This window comes from Schistocerca gregaria, chromosome 2 (genome assembly GCF_023897955.1).
Source record: "Schistocerca gregaria isolate iqSchGreg1 chromosome 2, iqSchGreg1.2, whole genome shotgun sequence".
Classification (NCBI taxonomy): domain Eukaryota; kingdom Metazoa; phylum Arthropoda; class Insecta; order Orthoptera; family Acrididae; genus Schistocerca; species Schistocerca gregaria.
Window position 1 is genome coordinate 378,860,077 of NC_064921.1, and position 23,594 is coordinate 378,883,670.

At 44.1% G+C, this 23,594-nt stretch overlaps 1 protein-coding gene across 1 annotated transcript in view; it reads right to left on the reverse strand.

Annotated features, from left to right (window-relative positions):
• Positions 1-23,594, reverse strand: part of LOC126320482 (uncharacterized) — a 224,399-nt gene that overhangs the window by 25,692 nt on the left and 175,113 nt on the right. Inside the window, exon 2 of the mRNA XM_049993986.1 lies at positions 2,701-2,814. Within this exon, the coding sequence (XP_049849943.1) occupies positions 2,701-2,814 (114 nt within the window). The remainder of the gene's footprint in view (positions 1-2,700; positions 2,815-23,594) is intronic.

Below are 23,594 nucleotides of genomic sequence, written 5' to 3' on the forward strand. Positions count from 1 at the left end.
AGCTAAAGTTTCTTCACCATCTTTTTCTCCTACACTGACACACTTATTGCAGCATACACTCTTTCCATAGAACACTTCTGCCAGTGACCTTAAAGACGATTCAGTAGCATCATCAAGCTCTGTATCCTTAACAAAATGCACTGACAATAGCCAGTTTTCAAATTAAAGAACAGCTTATAATTTCAATCAGCCAAATCAGCACTATAAAGATGAATCTCTGTCAACCTCCATTTGAAACTTGCCACAAGTTGTTGATGTTTCTCTTTTCCTTTATGGCAGGTGGGTGGTACTGTGCAGCAAAACCACACCAGAACTCAAAAAACATGCCATGCCACTTGTTTTGAAGTTACCTTTGTAGATTCTACTTAAGTCTCACTGTACACTATTCAGTTGTAAACTGGATCAGCAGTTGTCATTTCATGTCCCAGAAGACAATGGCCATAACATCCTTGGAAGAAAAGAACTGCAACACTCTTAAATTTCCATGAACTTCTCTTTTGTTGCTACATATGCACACAGAACCCATAGCTCATTGCCCACATCAATATTATAAAGAGAACGATTACCATTGTCTTCATACCAGAGCAGAAACATGAGAGCTTAATCCATTCTGTAGAATCGCCATTTTGTTTGATAAAAATTCACCATAGTTTGCTCCTAATGACATAAAAATAATGTTTCTACAACAAGAAAACTGTAAATGATAATTCTTTGATTATGAGTCGTCAATTTTTCCTTAAGTTTTAGAAGGACATCATCTTTAGGCCAGTGACTGTTATAAGTTTTTATTACACACTATTGAAATTTCGGCCTCAGGCCATTATCAAGTGATAAGGCCGAAATTGCAATAATATGTAATAAAAACTTATAACAGTCACTGGCGTAAAGATGATGTCCTTCAAAACGTTTTTATGACTGCGAATCCCAGCTACAACAAGTGTTTTCCTTAAGTGTTACATGTACTTTTTGCAGCTGATTTGTGCCTACAGATAGTTGTGCCCTGTTTGGCTGATCGTACAGATCACCTCGTCGACATGGATCATGTGAGACCATTGTCTCAGAGTACAGTCACTCAGTCTCTACATACACTCAGTAAAGTTAGATCCATGCCACAACTTTACTTTTCCTGTCCTCACACATAACTGAGCGTGCTTCGTAGTTGGCATGATTTCTGATTGCAGTGATCATTCCAAACCTTCGTTAGATGCTGGGCATCATCATAATGGTCTTTTCTCTTGTGTTGGTGAATGCTTAGTGAGTCAGATTACTTGTGGGTGTACAGCAGATGTTGGTCATGTCCTTTTTCCGGTGCAATAGTGTCAACTGTAGTCACATTCCAAAATGCCCTCACGTATTTAATACGAAAGACTTCCTCAAGTCTCCAAAAATATGGATATCCCAACGAAACTTCTGCAGATTACAGTCTACGATAAAAAAAAAAAATGGTGCACCACTAACGAATTATCCGAATGGGGAGGAAATCTGTAGATGTATCACACATGTACAGATAAAAAAATCACTACAATTTAAGAAAAAATGAATGATTATTCAAGAGAAAGAGCTTCACTAATTAAGCAATTCAATAACGCGACAGTTAACCTCTGGTCATTACGCAAGCAGTTATTCGGCTTGGCATTAATTGGTTTGACGGCATCCTGAGGGATATCGTACCAAGTTCTGTCCAATCTCTGCGTTAGATCGTCAAAATCCCGAATTGGTTGGACAGTCTTGCACATAACACTCCAAATGTTCTGCACTGAGGAGAGATCCGATAACCTTGCTGGCCAAGGTACGGTTTGGCAAGCACGAAGACAAGCCGCGGGAACTCTCGCCTTGCGGGTAAACCCTAACTTGGGCATCAAGGTTGCCGGATCTCTCTAACGCGGTAATAGGACAGAATTTGGCACGGTATCCCACAGGAGAACATGCAACAAAACTTTCTGTCAGTGCCAAGAAGAATAACTGCTTGCATATAGACCAGAGGTGGACCAACGTATTACTAACTTGCTCAGTTTGTGAAGCTCTGTCTGCATATGTGCATCACATCTACCGATAACTGTCCTTCGGGTAAGCCCTTCGTGGTGCATCTTTTTTTCGTAAAAGTGTATTCGAAACAACCTTGCCAACATATTCGAATACCACACGGTGTTTAGCCCTTACATATCCTCTACACAGTCCCGATGTCTCCTATTGCGTGTGTGTGTGTGTGTGTGTGTGTGGTTGGTTTTTTTTTTTTTTTTTTTTTTTTTAATACTGTGGGCCTGAAGAAATACATTCGTGGATGTTTACTTACTTCGGACAATGTGGTGCAAGCCTGGGTAGCAACCGCAGATATTTTTCCACGAAGGAACTGACTGTCTCGTCTCACATGGGGGCAAGCGGAGATAAATATATTAACAGTCACGGCGATTACTTTTGAAATAATGGAAAGTTTACTCGCTTTCTCCATCTGTCTCGCTTTCATTTGACTGCCCCTTCTATGACAGTAATTATTATTACTTCTCATAACATTTTTCTGTTAAATACTTCTTCGTCGAGTTGAGATTATAACCACGAACTTATTTAATCAATATTTAGGTAACATCAAATAGAAACTTACATCGAAATGAGCTTATACATAGCGCTTGTACAGAATTAACTTGTGGGATCTGGCGTGAACTACTCCGCCGGCTGAGGTGTTACAGTATGCGATGGACTTACCCTTGATGGTGGCGGTCCTCTTGCAGTTGTAGAGTATGGCGAGCTCACCGAACACTTTGCCCGCCGCGAGCGTCGAGAGGTACTTGTTCTCACGCGACACCTCCACGCGGCCCTCTGCAAAAAGAAACAAAAAGCCGGCGTCAGCACGAGAGAAATTATTGCAGTTCTGCAAGAGAGCAACGGCACTTCCCTGTGGCGCTTTCCTCGCAAGTGAAAGCGAACCAAATTCATACATCAGTTTCGGTCCATAAGTTTATACGGCGGGCAACACTAATAGATTTCGCGACTTGACTTCATTGCGTAAGCGTCTTTCAGTTCTGTTCTGCGAAAGTGGAAGTCAATGCTAAATGTTCATCTTATTGTTCCACTGCTTCGTTACATAGAGCAATAGCACTTCCGCTTTATTACGTTGTTTACTTTTTGGTTTCGCAATCGGCTAAAAGAAGTGGTAATTTTTAATGTAGTTGATCATCTTCTAGTTCTCTCTATAAAGATTTGTTGCGTCAGTAATGTTGGTTCTGGATTAAAAATTTCACTATTCAGCGGAGTGTGGTGTAATATAAACTTTAATGAGGGATTAATGCCAATGTACTGAACCGATTATTTAACCCGGAATTTTGCCTTTCGTGGCCGAAAGATACATATCCATTTTCATTTTAACACATTCTTTTGCTCTGCTAGACGGTAGTAATCTGCTACGAGGACTCAAAGTCACTTTACGACATCACAGTAAAAAAACCTAAGGTAGGAACAAATCTCCAGTCGTATGTATTAAAACGAATTCCACATAAAGGGGATATATTGTAAAAGTAGCAAAAAGTGCAGAACCCTCTATGTAATGTTCTATTAAGAGAAATACCTTGTTGTATTCAAGGCAAGTTTGTCTATAATATTGACTGGCAACTTAAAAACTGATAGGCTATGCAACACTTCAAATATAAAGTATGTAAAAAAATGTATTTCCGAATTATAATATAGGTTTATACCAAACGAGTACCTGCTCAGCTCCTTCTTAATTTTTATCATTGCTGGTGGAATATGTCACGAAACGATGTCAACTTTATTCAGAAGACGAGTCACTTGCGCAAGGTCTCCAGGAACAATGGCTACAATGTTCGCCAAATAAATGAAGTGATCTCACGTAAGACTGACAATAAGACTAGCGACAAGGCGCAGGAAAAAGACTTTTGCCGTTCTGAGTCTCTGTTTAGGGCAAGATAAACATCCTGCCGAAAAGACACCAAATCAAATCGATCTTCAAGCCTCCGACAAAAATACGGCAATTTCCTGAGACCAGTTAAAGAAGTAGCAGGTCTCAGAATGACTGTGGGTCTACAAGATGACTTTCGAGAGTGGCCGGCCTTACGTCGGGTAAACCGTGCGCACTGCAGAACAGTGCAGGAGTATCATGAGAAGTTTTATCGTCTTCGCTACCCTAAAAAACCGCATTAGCTGAACATGCAGTAGAAAATTGTCACCGGGTCAAACTTGACGAAACCTCTGTCGTGGTTTGCAATAGTCGCCATCGAAATAGAAATCACTGCCAGCCGCTGTGGCCGAGCGGTACTAGGCGATTTAGTCCGGAACCGCGCTGCTGCTACAGTCGCAGGTTCGAATCCTGCCTCGGGCATGGATGTGTGTGCTGTCCTTAGGTTAGTTAGGCTTAAGTAATTCTAAGGTTATGGGACTGATGACGCCAGATGTTAAATCCTATAGTGCTTAGAGCCATTTGAAATCACCGATAATATCCCTAAGGGAGACGGTGGCTTGCAGCTTAGCGCGGCGTGGGATCCAATGATCGTTAGGCTGAAGCGGGAGGATCAAACGCCGCGCCAGCGTATGTCCATAAAAAATAGCGTTTCCGTGATTGGGGCCCACAGGAAATACTAGCCCCGCAACGAATTTGTGACGTCACACTAGTTCCTTTGTCCAAGATACATCGCGAAAGCTCGGCTACGTTCGTGGCAGGCGGGAAATCGGTATATCAACGAAAAGATTGCCAATAAGGTCATTAACTGTCTTACATGTTATCGAGAGCGCGAGTCTATGTAGAAGCGCAGCTACGGAGTGTTAGAGTGGTCTCAAACAGTAATCTGCCCCCCCCCCCCCACTGTAAACGATTGTCACGTGCTGTGACGTACGCCTCAGGGCCCGTATATCTCTTTGGCCCCGTATGAGCACCAGTGACGTCACAGCCAGCAGCTGGTGCACATAAGGGGGCAGCAGCAACCCACTGGCAGTCATACCACTTGCGCTTTGTCGGAAGCTCGTGACATTTTAACCACTTGACACGTCTGAATCCGAGTACAATTTATTCATTGTTCAAAAGTCGCTTACATTGATTACGACACTTCATTTTAAGAATTATACAAAGTTAGTGTGTCTGGCTAATATAATGCCAAATCAATCGATTTCTACTGTATCTCTTGGTGTTTCAGGAATTTATTAATAAAGCGTAAGTAAAATATGGCACAACCAATTTTTATATAAGCCTAAGAGTAAAAGGATCACATCCGACTCTTTAAACGATACGGAAGAACTGTCGCCTTCTTGCAATGAACTAAAGCGTTCGATATCGCTTCGCCAACTCTCATCCAAATTGTCATCTTTCGGCCTAAGCTAAACTTCGGCAACGCTACAGATCAGTGTAGTATAGCAACATACATCCAAAAACGTAGCATCGACGCATAAAAAATATTATTATTGTTCTGCTCTCTTCCTGTTTACGCAAGCGTGGCGGCACACGTCATAACACCATTAAGTTATGGGACGTAGCAGGCATCTGGTATCGGTACGCTAAGTTGACTCGTTTTTTGGACTAGCTTTGAAAGCGTTTTGTTGTTCTCCAGAAATTTGTAACAGCCGGTGTGGTGCTCCATTCGGGTACATTACTGAAAAGTGTTTTCTTTTGCGTCTTGCGTGTCCGCAAGACACTTCGTGGCCGCTACGTTTGACTCGACACCCAGGTCGAGGAGACGGAAGGGTCACTGTTTAGGGTGTCTTTTAAACCATTCTGAAGGCGTATTCGGTTTCAATTGCAAATGTGTCTACAATTACTGTGATGTCGTATGTACAAAAAAATAAAATGTAACATTGAGCGCACAATTTTCTCAGGTGCAGTTTCTCGCTGTTGGTTACGGATACGCGATATAGTTTACCGGCGTCCCAGTTGGCCGTGCTCTCTGTGTCGATATCCATCTCTGCATAGTTTCCGCGCGATTTCACCTGTCTGGGGACTGCGGTGACAAAGTAGGATAGTCGAAACGGACGGGAGAAGGGGGTCGCGGGTAGCGGTGCATGTAAACAGCGGGTGGTGGTCCCTGCCCGGGGCGGCGACACGGCGCGATGTGGAGCAGCGCCGGGGGCGGATCAGGGAAAGCGGGCCGCCTGTCCTATCCTATCCCGTGACAGACAGGCGACAAGGACACGGCAGGGAAAGCGAGCGAGGCGACGTCGGCAGGCCGTGGGCAAGAGTGCACCGCGAGGCGGCCGGGTCGCGCTGTCTCACCCCCGAGACAGTGCGTCACCAGGAAGAAAGTGTTCGAAACACACCACGTTCACACACTGATCTAGGAGCGGGCTCACCAAGAGCCTCCCGCCCAACCCAAAACAGATTGTACGAATAATTAATGTAACTCATTTTTTTCTCTGCCAATTTTGGTTGAAAAAAATGCAGAATTTGTTGTGGGACATCGTGAAATATTACCGCTTCAGCCCCTATAGTTTCACGAAGTTCCGTTAGTTGGTGGCGCTATACGTAACCTTCAAAATGGTTTCTGTAATGGAGGAGCGTTCCAAACAGACAGATATTGAATTTCTTTTGGCGGAACGCTTGTAAGTAGGCTGTTTACGTTTTTATGTTGGTAACGCCACGTAGCGCTCTATATGAAAATCACTGACTGTGCTGTGTGAAGAGTGTGGTTGGTTTGCATTGCTGGAGTATATGTTATTGTAGTGTTGGGCAGTTGGCTGTTAACAGCGCGTTGCGTTGCGCAGTTGGGGGTGAGCCGCCAGCAGTGGTGGATGTGGGGAGAGAAATGGCGGAGTTTTGAGAGCGGGTGATCTGGACGTGTGTCCATCAGAGATAGTAAATTTGTAAGACTCGATGTGATGAACTTTCATTTGCTAACTATGTCTATCAGCAGTTAGTGCCTTCAGTAGTTAGAATCTTTTATTTAGCTGGCAGTAGTGGCGCTCGCTGTATTGCAGTAGTTCTAGTAACGAAGATTTTTGTGAGGAAAGTGATTCGTGAAAGGTATAGGTTAATGTCAGTCAGGGCCATTCTTTTGTAGGGTTTACTAAAAGTCAGATTGTGATGCGATAAAAATATTGTGTGTCAGTTTAGTGTTGATCAGAATAGGTAAAGAGCGAAATGTCTGAGTACGTTCAGTTCTGCTCAGCTGTTTGAAAATCAAATAATCTAAGATGTTTATCAGCACAGTGATTCATTAATTTTTCTAAGGGGACGTTTCACGCCTGCAGAATGTCTACGGAGCCCAGGCAGTGAACGAAAGTACGGTGAGTCGTTGGGCTACACGTCTGTAATCATCGCAACACGGTCGCTCAAAACTGTCCGATATCCCGCGTGCCGGCCGGTCGCACACAGCTGGGACTCCTGCAGTGTTAGAATGTGTGGTCACACTCACCCGAGCCGATCGACGGGTCACAACAAAACACCTCGCTCCTCAATTGCACGTCTATATTGATAGTGCTGACAGAATCGTCCACCCGTTGGAGTGCTGACATGTGTACGCTCGTTGCCGCGCGGGATTAGCCGAGCAGTCTTAGGCGCTGCAGTCATGGACTGTGCGGCTGGTCCCGGCGGTCCTCCCTCGGGCATGTGTGTGTAAGTGTGTGTGTGTGTGTGTGTGTGTGTGTGTGTGTGTGTGTGTGTGTGTGTGTGTGTGTGTGCTTGTCCTTAGGATACTTCAGGTTAAGTAGTGTGTAAGCTTCGGAATGATGACCTTAGCAGTTAAGTTCCATAACATTTCATACACATTTGAACATTTTGTACGCTCGTTGGATTTTCCCGGATCTCGCACCTTCCGACTTCCATCTGTTTGGTCCAACGAAGGATGCACTCCACGGAAAGCAGGACGTGGACGACGGGAATGTTATCGACGCAGCCAGACGTTGAATCCGACGTCGACGAATAGTATGGTCCCATGCAGGCGTAAAGGCCCTCCCAGAAAGGTGGCGTAACGCCATCGCATCGAAGGGATATTATGTAAAAAATATGTCTTTGTTGCCAAATGAGTGGCGAATAATATGGTGTATTGGAATCCTGACTAAAACCACCCCGCTTTTAGAAAAAAAGTGTTGTTTTACTTACTGAACGCCCCTCAGACTAAATGCGGTCATCTACAGGGTGATCATCAAGACCCATTATCCCGTATGTATTACAGAGGTGTTAACTATTTCTTCTTATTGTTTTTGGTACTGATATACATCTAAATCGTGGCTGATGAGTCCACTTATACCCTGAAGAAACAGATCGCAATGGGATCACGAACGACCCATGCAGAAAAATCAATGGGAAGCATTTACCATAATTACACGGTAAGGTTTCAGAATCCTTCTTCACCAAAACCGAAGGAAGAAAAATCTCTTCACTACTGGAAAGGGGGGGGGGGGAGGGGGGACGCGGCGTTGGATTGCACCGTCTGTCGAACGTTCGCCCAAAAAGACTATTCATAAGCAAATATTCGACGTTACAAAAATATATGAAGAATGTGTCTTGAACTTTTCCCCGCCGATCGGGTATTCTATCAATTTTTGGGCGTACATCCCGACGTATTTTTCAGTTCCGATATTTTGGCTGACAACTTTTCTGCAATCCCATGGCAGATACTGGCCACAACCTCATCTTACTGGGATTCAATGGTCAAGAAAGCTGTGGAAATACAAATAGCAGACAATATGCTCAACCGGTAGGAGGGTTTCTTGCTCGACAAAACATGGGAAACCCTCATTTCACGTCTGCGTTCACAAACGAAATATTCTAAGTCTCCATGAGACCATAATTATCAACAACACACTTCGTAAGCACTGTTGGTTCGCCGAGTCTGCGCTTGCTTTGTTTTACCCTTAGACGCCTTATGTTTAATCTATGACTGACGCTCCTATTAACAACAGTGTTATCTCTCACGCATGCGCGTTTATTCCACAGTATGTAAAGTGATTTAAAAATTTTGCAAGCGACTCAGCTTGAGAATGGCTCCAAGGTCGTCAGCCGAAACATCCGAAACATCGGAACCCGAATTAAAAATATCCTGGGTGCCCGTCCGGAAAATTATGGACTACCCGTATGAAGAATGATTTAAAGTTCAAGGCATTTAAACATTCGTCTGTAAACGGAATGAGTAAGCAAGTGATAATGGCATGCAATAACATCATCAGGCTTGTGGGCGAATGCTCGGTCTTTACAACTCTTCCTTCAAAGGCGAACATGTTTTTCTCGGACGAGTGTGCAATACATTGCAGCGCAAAAGCGAGAAATTCTCATTTTTATGAAGAACTTGAGCACAACCCACCACATGGTATTATATGGGCTGGTATGTCCGTAAGCCACTTAGTAGTTCTATATTTCTTCGACAGCGTTTTGAATCACATTGCATATCTCACCAAGTTACGTGATTGGTTCATTCCACGTCTGCACTATCGGGGATTGCTCGGCCGTATATACTTCCAGCAGGATGGAGCACCAGCTCATTACGCTAACGCTGTTGAAGAATGTCTCAATGAGGTACTTCCTTATACATGGATTGGACGTGGTTATGTCCTGCATCTTTGGAGAGGTCACCGTGAAGTCCTAATGTGTCATCTTGTGGCAACGCATTATAGGGATTCATTAAACGGGAAGTTGCTGCCACACGTTACGAGACAGCTGACGAACATTCTTGATGCTGTTAGACGTGCATTTACTGCCGTCACAACAGCGATGTTGAGTAGAATTTCGCATTGAACGTGGGGGAGAATCATACTCAGTTATGAAAACGCTGATGTATACATAGACACTCTGGAATACATAATAAAGAATAGTTACACTACCTCAAAGTTGTCCTCTGTCATAATCCTACATTAATACAGTGCGACCATCTATGAGGACACGCAATAGGGGGACGTCATAATCACTATGTATATTAAAAAATCGCTATATGCATATGCTCCATATCTGAATTACTAGAACGCTATCCCGAAACTCAAAACGCACTGACACTTACAGCGGAAGGTTAACAAAAATTCGATTTTCAGTATTTTGCGTAGTTATTGACAGAATTTAAAAATTTATGCTGTAATAATATTCTCATTAACAGGTATAATCTTACGTGAGACGTTTAACGCTGTAAGTTTTATGGTTAGAAACTGTGTGTTTGTCTTGTGGTAGCGTTAACTGATCGTGCACGAATATCTATTCGAGAATGACAGCACTTGACGACTTCCAGAAAAGATTACACATAATTCCAAAACCTAACGAAACGTTTTCTCGCTAACACCCTCTCTAAATGATGAAAGCAATAAAGTTCATTGCTTACAACATTTTCGCTGTTCGTACAATCAAACTTCAGCGTTAAACATGAAGTTTTCATTTATTACCTCTTTAATACTTACTCTATTCGCCACACAGTTTGCAGGCAGTATCCACATATGCCACCAAATGTATCTGCTAAATTATATCACTGCACGACACATAGGTCAGGAGATACGACGTCAAACATTTAGATGTGTGAAAAACTAGCTTTTGCTTAAATGGGCGCGCAGTAAAACTTCAACATCAGGCATAAGGCTTCAATTTGCTACTTCCCTAGCACCAAATCTATTCGCAGTACTCTTTGCGTAAAATACCTGCATGTGACAGACAAATGGTTCAAATGGCTCTGAGCACTATGGGACTTAACTTCTAAGGTCATCAGACCCTAAGAACTTAGAACTACTTAAACCTAACTAACCTAAGGACATCACACACATCCATGCCCGATGCAGGATTCGAACCTGCGACCCTAGCGGTCGCGCGGTTCCAGACTGTAGCGGCTAGAACCGCTCGGCCACCATGGCCGGCTATGTGACAGACAAGAACAGGCTTTATCATAATAGTAGAACAAGTAATAGACATATTTGGATTTGGTAGTTGATTAGTTTTTATTTACGGCAGAAACAGTTTTTTGGTTTTTCCTGATTATTATTAGAAGTAGTAGTAGTAGTAGTAGTAGAAATATTTATAGTGACGGGAGGCAGTATGGTATAGCAAGTACTAATGTACACTACAATTTGCTTAAGAATCTGTGTAAGAATCAGTACAGCCTATGTTTAAATTATAGATAACAGGCTACAGTGAAATAAATAAATAAAATAATAAAAGTATCTACATATATCACTTAATGTACCTGCAAAATTCTGTCACTGAACGACGCATGCTTCAGGATAAATGGCTTCATGTACTCTGAGATGCCTGAAAAACTATCTTTTGCTTAAAACTGAGCTCCATCCGTTGTTTCATAATGAGAGTACTTGGCCACTTCCAAGAAACTTTGAGCATAACTTCAAGACTTCCGTAAACCTTTTCTCGCTTACACGTTTAAAGGCAAACATTTAACGCATTAACTCAGTTGTAAAGTATCAGACGTCTGAAGCCGTTTTATACATGGGAGTTCAGCTCAACGGTTTAGGGGATTTTCCGGCCATTGTGGCCGAGAGATTCTAGGCGCTTCAGTCCGGAACCGCGCTGCTGTTACGGTCGCAGGTTCGGCAAAACCGAAGATCAAAAGTTAGTATTTTTACATACACTAATTTACGAATTTCCCAGCTTACGGAGGATAACACAGCATGAAAACCAAATATCAAGAAAACTGCAACAAATTATAGGTAGTTACAAGTTATGTTTATCAAAAGATGCTTCTCAGCTGCTGGCCTGAGGGCATACCTCCGTAGAGAAGGTTGCTGCAGGACCGGGAGCAGAAAACATTCCAGCCTGAAGAAAGACCCCATTCGCAGAATGACCGTACCCAGTGCCAACAACTTATCTAAACGCTGTAGAAATGTTACTACCACAGAAACAGCTGGTTTTACTGCTCTGTGTTTAGAAGTGAATTATATACAGAGTTGTTTTACTATAATAACAGAGACTGCACCGTTCTACCCGGGACGTACAAAAATACATGTATAAAAATAGGCATCTTGGATTTGTCATGACATACGCGAAAACTTCAGGTCGTAATCCAAGTGTCCCCTCTCTGTGAGTCAGTTTCCTGGTGCTGGTCCAGATGCAGATAGCAGGAATCGTTGTGCGTCGTGTGGAATCTGATATAAGAAGCTGCAGTCATGCTTCTCCACATGAGCCGTGTAGCTTAGGTACGGACTGAGTTGGAAACTCTGCAGCCGTGTATAGCTGCAGTGTAGTGCGGGTTGCCCGAAGTCCCGGCGCTCCTAGCAGGCCGAGACACGCAGCGCTTGCTATAAATAGCGGGAGGCCAGGAGGCCCGTGGCAATGCGATCGCCACCTCCCACCGTGACCTCGCATTGTCCAGCCTCGACGCCTGCATAAACGCTGTCTCTGGACAGTTCCGCGTGAAACTCTGCTGTATAGTCTGGCGGCGTGGCGCTAAAACCCCACAGGATCGGGAGAGAGAGAAATGCAGCATAATTTACTCAAGACGACGCAGTAACTTCAGAAGAAGACAATAAAATCAATATCGACAGAATCATTAATTTTTAGCAGTTATATATCTCTTTTTAAAATACCATATAAAAATTCGCTTGACGCCTTTCTCCACTCCTGAAACGTAAATGTCAATCAAATGGGGCGCTTGAGAGATTTACACCGAATAAATTAATAAAAGAAAGTAATGAATCCAGTGGTAAAAAACAGGTCAGAAACTGTTGCAGAAGCAACAAAAGAAGCACGCCAAATTTAAAAAAACGCAAAATCTCCTAGATTCACAATGTTTTCCGGAAGCTCGAAACTCAGCACGGACTGCGATGCGAGACGTTGTTAATTAGGTTCCACAACGAACCTCTGTCTCGAAGCCTGGCAGAATATCCAAAGAGATTCTGATCGTATGTAAAGTACATCCGCGGCAAAACACAATCAATTCCTTCACTGCGCGATACCGCTTACCGATTACAATGCTGTTAAAGCGAATTTACTAAACACGGTTTTCCTAAATTCCTTCACCAAGGAAAAACGAAAAAATGGCTGACATCGAAATAAGTCGCCAAGGAATAGAAAAAAAACTGGAATCACTCAACAGAGGAAAGTCCTCTGGACCTGACGGGGTAAATATTCGATTCTGCACAGAGTACGCGAAAGAACTTGTCCCCCTTCTAACAGCCGTGTACCGCAAGTCTCTAGAGGAACGGAAGGTTCCAAATGATTGGAAAAGAGCACAGGAAGTCCCAGTCTTCAAGAAGGGTCGTCGAGCAGATGCGCAAAACTATAGACCTATATCTCTGACGTCGATCTGTTGTAGATTTTTAGAACATTTTTTTTGCTCGAGTATCATGTCGTTTTTGAAAACCCAGAATCTACTCTGCAGGAATCAACATGGATTCCGGAAACAGCGATCGTGTAAGACCCAACTCGCTGTATTTGTTCATGAGACCCAGAAAACATTAGATACAGGCTCCCAGGTAGATGTTATTTTCCTTGACTTCCGGAAGGCGTTCGATACAGTTCCGCACTGTCGCCTGATAAACAACGTAAGAGCCTCCGGAATATCAGACCAGCTGTGTGGCTGGATTGAAGAGTTTTTAGCAAACAGAACACAGAATGTTGTTCTCAATGGAGAGACGTCTACAGACGTTAAAGTAACCTCTGGCGTGCCACAGGGGAGTGTTATGGGACCATTGCTTTTCACAATATATACAAATGACCTAGTAGATAGTGTCGGAAGTTCCATGCGGCTTTTCGCGGATGATGCTGTAGTATACAGAGAAGTTGCAGCATTAGAAAATTGTAGCGAAATGCAGGAAGATCCGCAGCGGATAGGCACTTGGTGCAGGGAGTGGCAACTGACCCTTAACATAGACAAATGGAATGTATTGCGAATACATAGAAAGAAGGATCCTTTATTGTATGATTATATGATAGCGGAACAAACACTGGTAGCAGTTACTTCTGTAAAATATCTGGGAGTATGCGTGCGGAACCGTTTGAAGTGGAATGATCATATAAAATTAATTGTTGGTAAGGCGGGTGCCAGGTTGAGATTCATTGGGAGAGTCCTTAGAAAATGTAGTCCATCAACAAAGGAGGTGGCTTACAAAACACTCGTTCGACCTATACTTGAGTATTGCTCATCAGTGTGGGATCCGTACGAGGTCGGGTTGACGGAGGAGATAGAGAAGATCCAAAGAAGAGCGGCGCGTTTCGTCACAGGGTTATTTTGTAAGCGTGATAGCGTTACGGAGATGTTTAGCAAACTCAAGTGGCAGTCTCTGCAAGAGAGGCGCTCTGCATCGCGGTGTAGCTTGCTCGCCAGGTTTCGAGAGGGTGCATTTCTGGATGAGGTATCGAATATATTGCTTCCCCCTACTTATACCTCCCGAGGAGATCGCGAATGTAAAATTAGAGAGATTAGAGCGCGCACGGAGGCTCTCAGACAGTCGTTCTTCCCGCGAACCATACGCGACTGGAACAGGAAAGGGAGGTAATGACAGTGGCACGTAAAGTGCCCACCGCCACACACCGTTGGGTGGCTTGCGGAGTATAAATGTAGATGTAGATGTAGACGAAGTAAATATATCAGAATTAGTATCGGAAACAACCGTCCACACGAGTAACTTGGAAGTAGATACCCTCGGTGTAGCGAAGCACTTTAAAACCACTTAATAAAGACTAGTCTTCCGTTGCAGACTACACTCCTGGAAATTGAAATAAGAACACCGTCAATTCATTGTCCCAGGAAGTGGAAACTTTATTGACACATTCCTGGGCTCAGATACATCACATGATCACACTGACAGAACCACAGGCACATAGACACATGCAACAGAGCATGCACAAACTCGGCACTAGTACAGTGTATATCCACCTTTCGCAGCAATGCAGGCTGCTATTCTCCAATGGAGACGATCGTAGAGATGCTGGATGTAGTCCTTTGGAACGGCTTGCCATGCCATTTCCACCTGGCGCCTCAGTTGGACCAGTGTTCGTGCTGGACGTGCAGACCGCGTGAGACGACGCTTCATCCAGTCCCAAACATGCTCAATGGGAGACAGATCCGGAGATCTTGCTGGCCAGGGTAGTTGACTTACACCTTCTAGAGAACGTTGGGTGGCATGGGATACATGCGGACGTGCATTGTCCTGTTGGAACAGCAAGTTCCCTTTCCGGTCCAGGAATGGTAGAACGATGGGTTCGATGACGGTTTGCATATACCGTGCACTATTCAGTGTCCCCTCGACGATCACCAGAGGTGTTCGGCCAGTGTAGGAGATCGCTCCCCACAGCATGATGCCGGGTGTTGGCCCTGTGTGCTTCGGTCGTATGCAGTCCTGATTGTGGCGCTCACCTGCACGGCGCCAAACACGCATACGACCATCATTGGCACCAAGGCAGAAGCGACTCTCATCGCTGAAGACGACACGTCTCCATTCGTCCCTCCATTCACGCCTGTCGCGACACCACTGGAGGCGGCCTGTACGATGTTGGGGCGTGAGCGGAAGACGGCCTAACGGTGTGCGGGACCGTAGCCCAGCTTCATGGAGACGGTTGCGAATGGTCCTCGCCGATACCCCAGGAGCAACAGTGTCCCTAATTTGCTGGGAAGTGGCGGTGCGGTCCCCTACAGCACTGCCTAGGATTCTACGGTCTTGGCGTGCATCTGTGCGTCGCTGCGGTCCGGTCCCAGGTCGACGGGCACGTGCACCTTCCGCCGACCACTGGCGACAACATCGATGTACTGTGGAGACCTCACACCCCACGTGTTGAGCAATTCTGCGGTACGTCCACCCGGCCTCCCGCATGCCCACTATACGCCCTCGCTCAAAGTCCGTCAACTGCACATACGGTTCACGTCCACGCTGTCGCGGCATGCTACCAGTGTTAAAGATTGCGATGGAGCTCCGTATGCCACGGCAAACTGGCTGATACTGACGGCGGCGGTGCACAAATGCTGCGCAGCTAGCGCCATTCGACGGCCAACACCGCGGTTCCTGGTGTGTCCGCTGTGCCGTGCGTGTGATCATTGCTTGTACAGCCCTCTCGCAGTGTCCGGAGCAAGTATGGTGGGTCTGACACACCGGTGTCAATGTGTTCTTTTTTCCATTTCCAGGAGTGTAGTTTAGTTACTTTTAGAATATACTGATACGATAACTCCATACTTAGCAATCATATTTAACCGCTCACTCGACGAAAACTCCGTACCTAAAAACTGGAAAGTTGCACAGATCACACCAATGCTCATGAAAGGAAATAGGAGTGATCCAATAAATTACAAACCCCTACCAGTGGCGTCGATTTGTAGTAGGAGTTTGGAATATATACGGTATTCGAACATTATGAATTAACTCGAAGAAAACGGTCTGCTGACATCAAGTCAGCACGGATTCAGAAAATATCGTTCTTGTAGAAAAAGCTCTTTATTCTTACGAAGTAATGAGTGCTATTGGCAGGGGATCTTAAATTGACTCCATATTTCTGGATTTCCAGAAGTCGGTTGGCACCTCTAACCAAATGGTGTTCTTATAGAGTATTACCTTGTGCGATTGGATTCGTGATTTCCTGTCAAAAATCAAATGGCTCCAAGCACTATGGGACTTAACATCTGAGGCCATCAGTCCCCTAGACTTAGATCTACTTAAACCGAACTAACCTAAGGACATCACACACAGCCATGCCCAAGGCAGGATTCGAACCTGCGGCCGTAGCAGCAGCGTAGTTCCGGACTGAAGCGCCTAGAGACGCTCGGCCACAGCGGCTGGCTCCTGTCAGAAATATCACAGTACGTAGTAATCGACGGAAAGTCATCGACTAAAACAGAAGTTACATCTGGCGTTCCCCAAGGGAGACAGCGGTAACGCCAGGAGCACCCCAGGGAAGTATGATAGGATTGATGTTATATCCTAGATACATAAATGAACTGTGGTCAGAGTGAGGAGCAGTCTGCGCTGTTTGCTGAAGATACTGTGGTGTATGAGCAGGTTTTGTCGTTGAGTGACTGCAGGAGGATACAAGATACTTAGACAAAATTTCAAACTAGTATGATAAATGAATGGTAGCTAGCTCTAAGTGCAGAAAAATGTGAAATAGATTTAGCATGTAAGGATAATAGTAGGGAAGGCGAATGGTCGACTTAGGTTTGTTTGGAGAATTTTAGGGAAGTGTGGTTCTTCTGTAACGGAGACGGCACATAGGACACCAGCAGGGCCCGTTGTTGAGTATTTTTCGAGTGCTTGGGATCCGTACCATGTCGATTTAGAGGAGGACATTGAAGTTATTAATAGGTAGGTTCGAAGATTAGGGCCTGTGCGGACGCATGTAGACAATAGTTCTTCCTTCGTTCTACCCGCGAGTGGAACAGAAAAGGAAATGACTAGCACTGGAACACGGTATCCTCCGCCATGCACCATGCGGTGGCTTGTGGAGTATGTATGAAGATGTAAAGTATTATACGCATTCTGCTATTCCTTAGCTATATCAATGATTTAGGAGACAATTGAGCAGCCCTCTTTGATTGTTTACAAATGATGCTGTCATTTACCTTCCAGTAATGTCATCAGAAAATCAGTACCAACCGAAAAACTACTTAGACACCATGTGCGTATGGTGCGAAATGTGGCAATTGATTGTGAATAAGGAAAAGTGTGAAGTCATCCACAAGAGCACTAAAAGAAATCCGTTAAATTTCGATTACATGATACATCACACAAATATAAAGATTTTATATTCACAAAGATATTGCTGGGAGAAGGCAAACCAAAGACTGCGTTTCATTAACATTCAGAAGATGATACAGCTCCACTAAAGAGATTGCCTACACTGTGATTGTCCGTCCTCTGCTAGAGTATTATGTTGCGGTGGGGTATCCTAACCAGATAGGACAGACGGGGGATATCGAAGAAGCCCAAAGAACAGGAGAGAGGGTGTCACAGAGATGATACGCGAGTTGGGGAGGCAAATATTAAAATAAAGGCGCTGTCGTTGAAGCTACTGTCCCGACAGATCCAACGGCTGGAGAAGTCTCTCTCATACCCGCAGCTGGAGAAGTCTCCTCATATCCCATATATCAAAGACCCCATCCGATTTACCCATTCATTTTAAGTGACTTCGATTCCCAATCAAAGTTTCGTTTGCAGCAGCAATAGACAAGGCTCAAGGTCAAGAGAGGTGGTAAGAGGAGACCGACAGGGGGGAGGGGGCGAGAGTAAATAGACATGGAGAGAGACAGGAATGGGGAGGAAGAGAATAGTGAGAGGGGGGGGGAGCTGGTGATAGACAAGAAGAGTGGCAGGATGTAATGGATGGACAGAGAGAGCAGGAGGAGATTAGGACGTATATCCAATTGTCCTATATATTTAGCAACTTTTAGCAACTGAAAAACGTTACCGGGTTCGCAAGCATATTTTCAACACATTTTGCATGCCAACACAATCGGCAATTTGTGAGCGACTCCCGACTGTCTTTTAAGTGTACTGAATTATCCGTACAAGTAGTCATCAGCGCAACTTGAAATTATATGATTCATAAGGCACATCATAATTCTGGAATTGGGCTTGTATGACTTGTTTGACACAAGGAAATGATGTAACAAACAATATTAACCAAGGGAAGGAGCCTGAGGGGAACCTTGGGAGTTGCTGTGAGTTTTGGCACGCTATTGACAGCTGTAGTAAGCAAACATGCATGTTTTTTCTAGATTCCGTTGCACTGTTTCAGCCCAGCGTCAGGGCGGCAACAGTCATGGGGCAAGATAAAAAATGGTTCAAATGGCTCTGAGCACTATGGGACTTAACATCTGTGGTCAAAGTCCCCTACAACTTAGAACTACTTAAACCTAGCTAACCTAAGGACATCACACACATCCATGCCCGAGGCAGGATTCGAACCTGCGACCGGAGCGGTCACGCGGTTCCAGACTGAAGCGCCTAGAACCGCATGGCCACACTGGCCGGCCGGGCGAGCTAACTCAGAGCATTTCAGTTACTGCTGTTTACGCCTGGACGCCACATAAATGAACATTAAGCAAACTTCTTGTCTGTTATTTATAAAGTTAAAAAACGCTTCAAAAAATGAAGCCTCCGATCCTGGACAACCAAGCACTACAAGATAAGTACTCGTATATTCACAGGAACTATGGTTTTGGGACTTTATTGCTTGGGCCCGTATTAATGCCATTTCAAATGCTTGGGCCCGTATTAATGCCATTCCAAATAAACGTAGATAGACCCAACTACACATAGACATGCGAGTCTATGACAGCTAGACTTTTATTGCTTCTTATGCCGTCGTAATTTGTAGTGTGTGCTGAAATGACACTTTCTGTAGTTGTCATTCTGCTAAGAAACGCGTTCGTGAGTGCGGCTCACGGTTACGAACAGGCGTGCACATAAGACATAAGGATACAGAAAGACGAGTTGAAGACAGCAGTGAACAGAACAAGGATGAACATAAACAGGAAGACAGACAGTGGTAATAAGCTGGCATGGTAGCTTTAGCAGCATACGTTAATCATCGATTATCTCTGTACCAAACCTCCCACTTCACGGCTTTTGTTTCCGAAGTTCATTGAACCTTAAGCTAAGTTGTCCTGAAGCGTAGAAAGACAACACAAGCATCTTCCATTCTGTATCACTTCTACAACACACCTCTTGATACAGTAGGATCACATTAAAAAGAGCCGGCTTCCAATTGCTGCATTCGTATGAAGCCTATACTTTACTCAACACCGCAACTCCATTTCACGTTTGTAAATTGTTTCACGATCTATAAATACGAACTACGAAGGATGAAAATTCTTAATCACCAATCGGCCTCAATCACGTGCAAATCCAATATCTACAATGAAGTGCCCTTGAACAGATGGCATTCTTAATATTGTCACCGCAGTGTGGTTAACTAGGCGCGTCGGGCGGCAAAAAAAAAATGGCTCTGAGCACTATGGGACTCAACTGCTGTGGTCATCAGTCCCCTAGAACTTAGAACTACTTAAACCTAACTAACCTAAAGACATCTCACACATCAATGCCCGAGGCAGGATTCGAACCTGCGACCGCAGCAGTCGCACGGTTTCGGACTGCGCGCCTAGAACCGCGAGACCACCGCGGCCGGCGTCGGGCGACAGATGTCCTCTTTCCTCGTAACGTAATCAACTGTTTCAACATACGTGTCGCTGTGTGGATAACTTTGTAGCGTTGAACAGATAATGTGACGGCATGAAAGCTGCGTTCGCCGCTATGAATAGAAGAGAGCAGTGCACAGATAACGGCGGGCTTTCAGTGATACAGAACAATGCTGATCTTCGCGATAACGTACAGCATGTGTGACGCAACCAGACAAAGCAAGGAGCAGGGGGCAGCTCCGAATTACGTACATTACATTACGCTATGTTACAGAACGTTAGCACACGCACAGTCTCTCACGTGAACGGTCAAAAGAACTCTAGGTGAAACACGTACGAGCAGGAAACTGTCGCAGTGACTAGTCCTGAGCTGTTCAATAACTCCAGAGTGTCTTACATTGATGAACCACAGTTGTACTGTCTTCCTCGCTATCACGAAAGTATCTCTTGGATTATTTTTTTAAGCGTTATGGGTTAGTTTCTAGAATTTTTACGCAATATGCACAGTGCTTAATGCCTTTATAACGTTTCGCCCCCGAGAACAGAAGGGCCTCCAAAGCTCTAACTAATTGGACTAAGGGACGTTTTGTAGATTTTCTTGTTCTTGAAGGAGTTCAGTTGTACGAAAGTGGAGATCAAAACTTTATGTTGCTGCCTTTTTACAGATTGATATTAATGTTATACGTAAAAAATCGTATGTAACTAATGGAAACTGTAAGCAAATAATGCATGGCAAGTATTGCAACACAGTATTATGACACTCATTACGTCTATGCAAAGTATATGAGATACAAGATGTAACACTTCACAGAGATGTAAGTCACTTAAAGTTTTGCTGTGTAAACTACAAGAAGCACAGTTAATTTTCCATCAGCTGAACTCAAACTAAGTGTTGATTCTTTTGCAGTGAAGCAGTTAAAGGGTCTCTCTACGAATTCTAGACGTTGTAACTGAGTCAGTCGTAGCAAGAGAGACTAAGTATCTTACAAGTGGTGGGTGACATGGAGGCGTGAGATGACGCGAAAAGAGTAAACAAAATTTAATGTATATAAGTGACTGACCAATTCATACAGTAAAATAGGTGTTTATATATAGATGCTAAAACTATTAAAATATAAAACTGAATGAAGATTCCACTAGTCTGCTATAGCTTATTTAATTAAGTCAATTAGAGACTCACACAACCAGTTTTGCAACTTTTAAGTTGCATCTTCTGGTGTATGTAAATGCTATGTCGTATTGTATAGGTTGTTATTACAGAATGTCGTAGAGTAACAGTTGTCATGGCTAGGCAAAGTTCTCAGCCTACCTCAGTTGATAAAAATCATTATCGATGATGACTGTCCACTCCGTATTAAAATAACGAACTGTCATCACTTCAGTGATTACAATATATTCCTGTGGGCTTATATCAAAGAACGGCACCCCACATAAATGTTATCTACGAAAAAAACTGGGTCCGGTGGCCGACACGCTGATGTGTGTTCGTTACCAACATAATAGTAACCGTAGCAGCTGACAGCACAAACTATGAGGTGTCCGTTGTGTTGTCGGAGCGTGTGTGGCGGCGGCTGCCGTCTGGATCAAGATACTTTAATGTATACTTGGCAGCGCTCATTTTCTTTACATGCGCTGCTGCTGCTCATGCATTATGCTGAATTTTATACAGTGCTGCTGGTGAAAAGGCAGTGTACATAAACTAGTGGCTTTTGGGGTTCGTATGTTCCTAAGTTCCATGGCTTATTACCAGATTAGCAGTAACAAGCGGTAAGGCAGTGTGAGGGTCTAGCACACTGATTCGCCTGAGGCGACTGTTAACCCTTTACGGAGGGAATCCTGTCATAGGTTGAATCAATGAAAGCGAGCCCTCATTACGAGACGAAACGGAATTTTAGCTTACCTAAAATTATCAGTGAGAAGCTATAAAACGTAAACCAGTCAATCGCAGTCTCAATTCCTTTTCTTGTGTGACAGAAATGTCACATGTGCACCGGTTTCCCGCTAGGTATCCATGAAGCTTTTGATGCTAATGATGTTCAGAGATGCCGTCTGATGAACATTGATCTACAGATGTTGCTGACTTCTATGGATTTCTTTTTGTGGGGGAAGCATTTGATGTACGAGACAATGGCAGGCACTCCAGGTGGTTTTTAGCGTATCAGACTACATTAACGAACGACTGGCACGTGCATGCTTACAATAAACAGACATTTTCAGCAACACACCTCTAAAACACTATTCATTACACAGCATGTGAATATCGTCTCTGAACATCAGTGAAAATTTCATGGATTCCTCGCGGGAAAATAGTACGTCCGTGACATTTTGGCTAGCAAAAAGTTGTCTTTTTATCTCCTGGAAACAATCTAAAATTTTGTAAACGTATTTTTACACCTTCTATGTAACTGGATACGAATAGTAACGTATAAAAATAATGCGTCAGCTATCCATAGTATAATATGGAAAAGCATTTTTTATTGTTTTCAGAACGAAGATGTAGTAACAAATATTCGTCTCTATTACGTAAAATTAATCCTGTATTTTATGTGAAAAGTAGTAATATGCAAAATTTATTAGTTAAAAAACAACAATCAAATAAGTACTTCTAACTCAGCCAGTACCGGTACAAAGCAAGCGTTCAAAAGGAGGATTGTAAATACACTATCCGATCAAAAGCTCCCGATCACTCCTATGTAATGCGAAGTTGATCACGAGATGCTACAAGAGATGAACCTGCAGTTTATATGTAGCCAAGACGTATTGCGTTGTCAGTAGGGAAGCACCAGTAGCAGAATGGGAGGGTCACGACAGCTCGGTCGCTTCGAACGTTGACTGTTCGTTAGACATTACCTGAGTAGGAAATCCGTCAGGGACATTGCAACCCTTCTGAAGCTGCCCAAGTCGACTGCTGATGATGTGACTGTGAAGTGAAAACGCGAAGGAATAGCCACAGCTACAGCAAGACCCTTACGTACGGACGACGAAGATCGTCGAGTACTGCGGAGTCGCAATGAAATCAGCGGAAGACTTGGAAATTTGTGGTAAGTGCTATGGGACCAAACTGTTGAGGTCATCGGTCCCTAAGCTTACACACTACTTAATCTAACTTAAACTAACTTACGCCAAGGACAACACAAACACCCATGCTCGAGGGAGGTATCGACCCTCCGACGGGGGAGGGGGGGGGGGGGGGGGGGTGACGCGCGAACCGTAACAAGGCGCTTTCAAACCGCGAGGCTACCCTACGCGGCTCAGCGGAAGAAATCATTCGTGAGTTTCCGAGTTCTACCAGTTGGCCAGCTAGCACAATGATTGTACATAACAAGTTAAAAAGAATGGGGTACAAATTTCGAGCAGCTATTATGAGTCAGACATTTCTGTAGTCGTTGCGTGCAAGAAGCCACGCCGATGGACAGTGGACGACATGAAACGAATGATCTGGAGTGATTAATCACGCTACATCCTTTGGCAATCCAATGGAAGAGTTTGGTCTTGGCGAATCCGTGCAGAACGTTACCTGCCATTACGCGTAACCACGAAGGACGTGGTTTTACGGTATGAGGGTGTTTTTCGTTGTTAAGCTGTGAGTTAAATTCGGAAGGACACAAACACATTTGC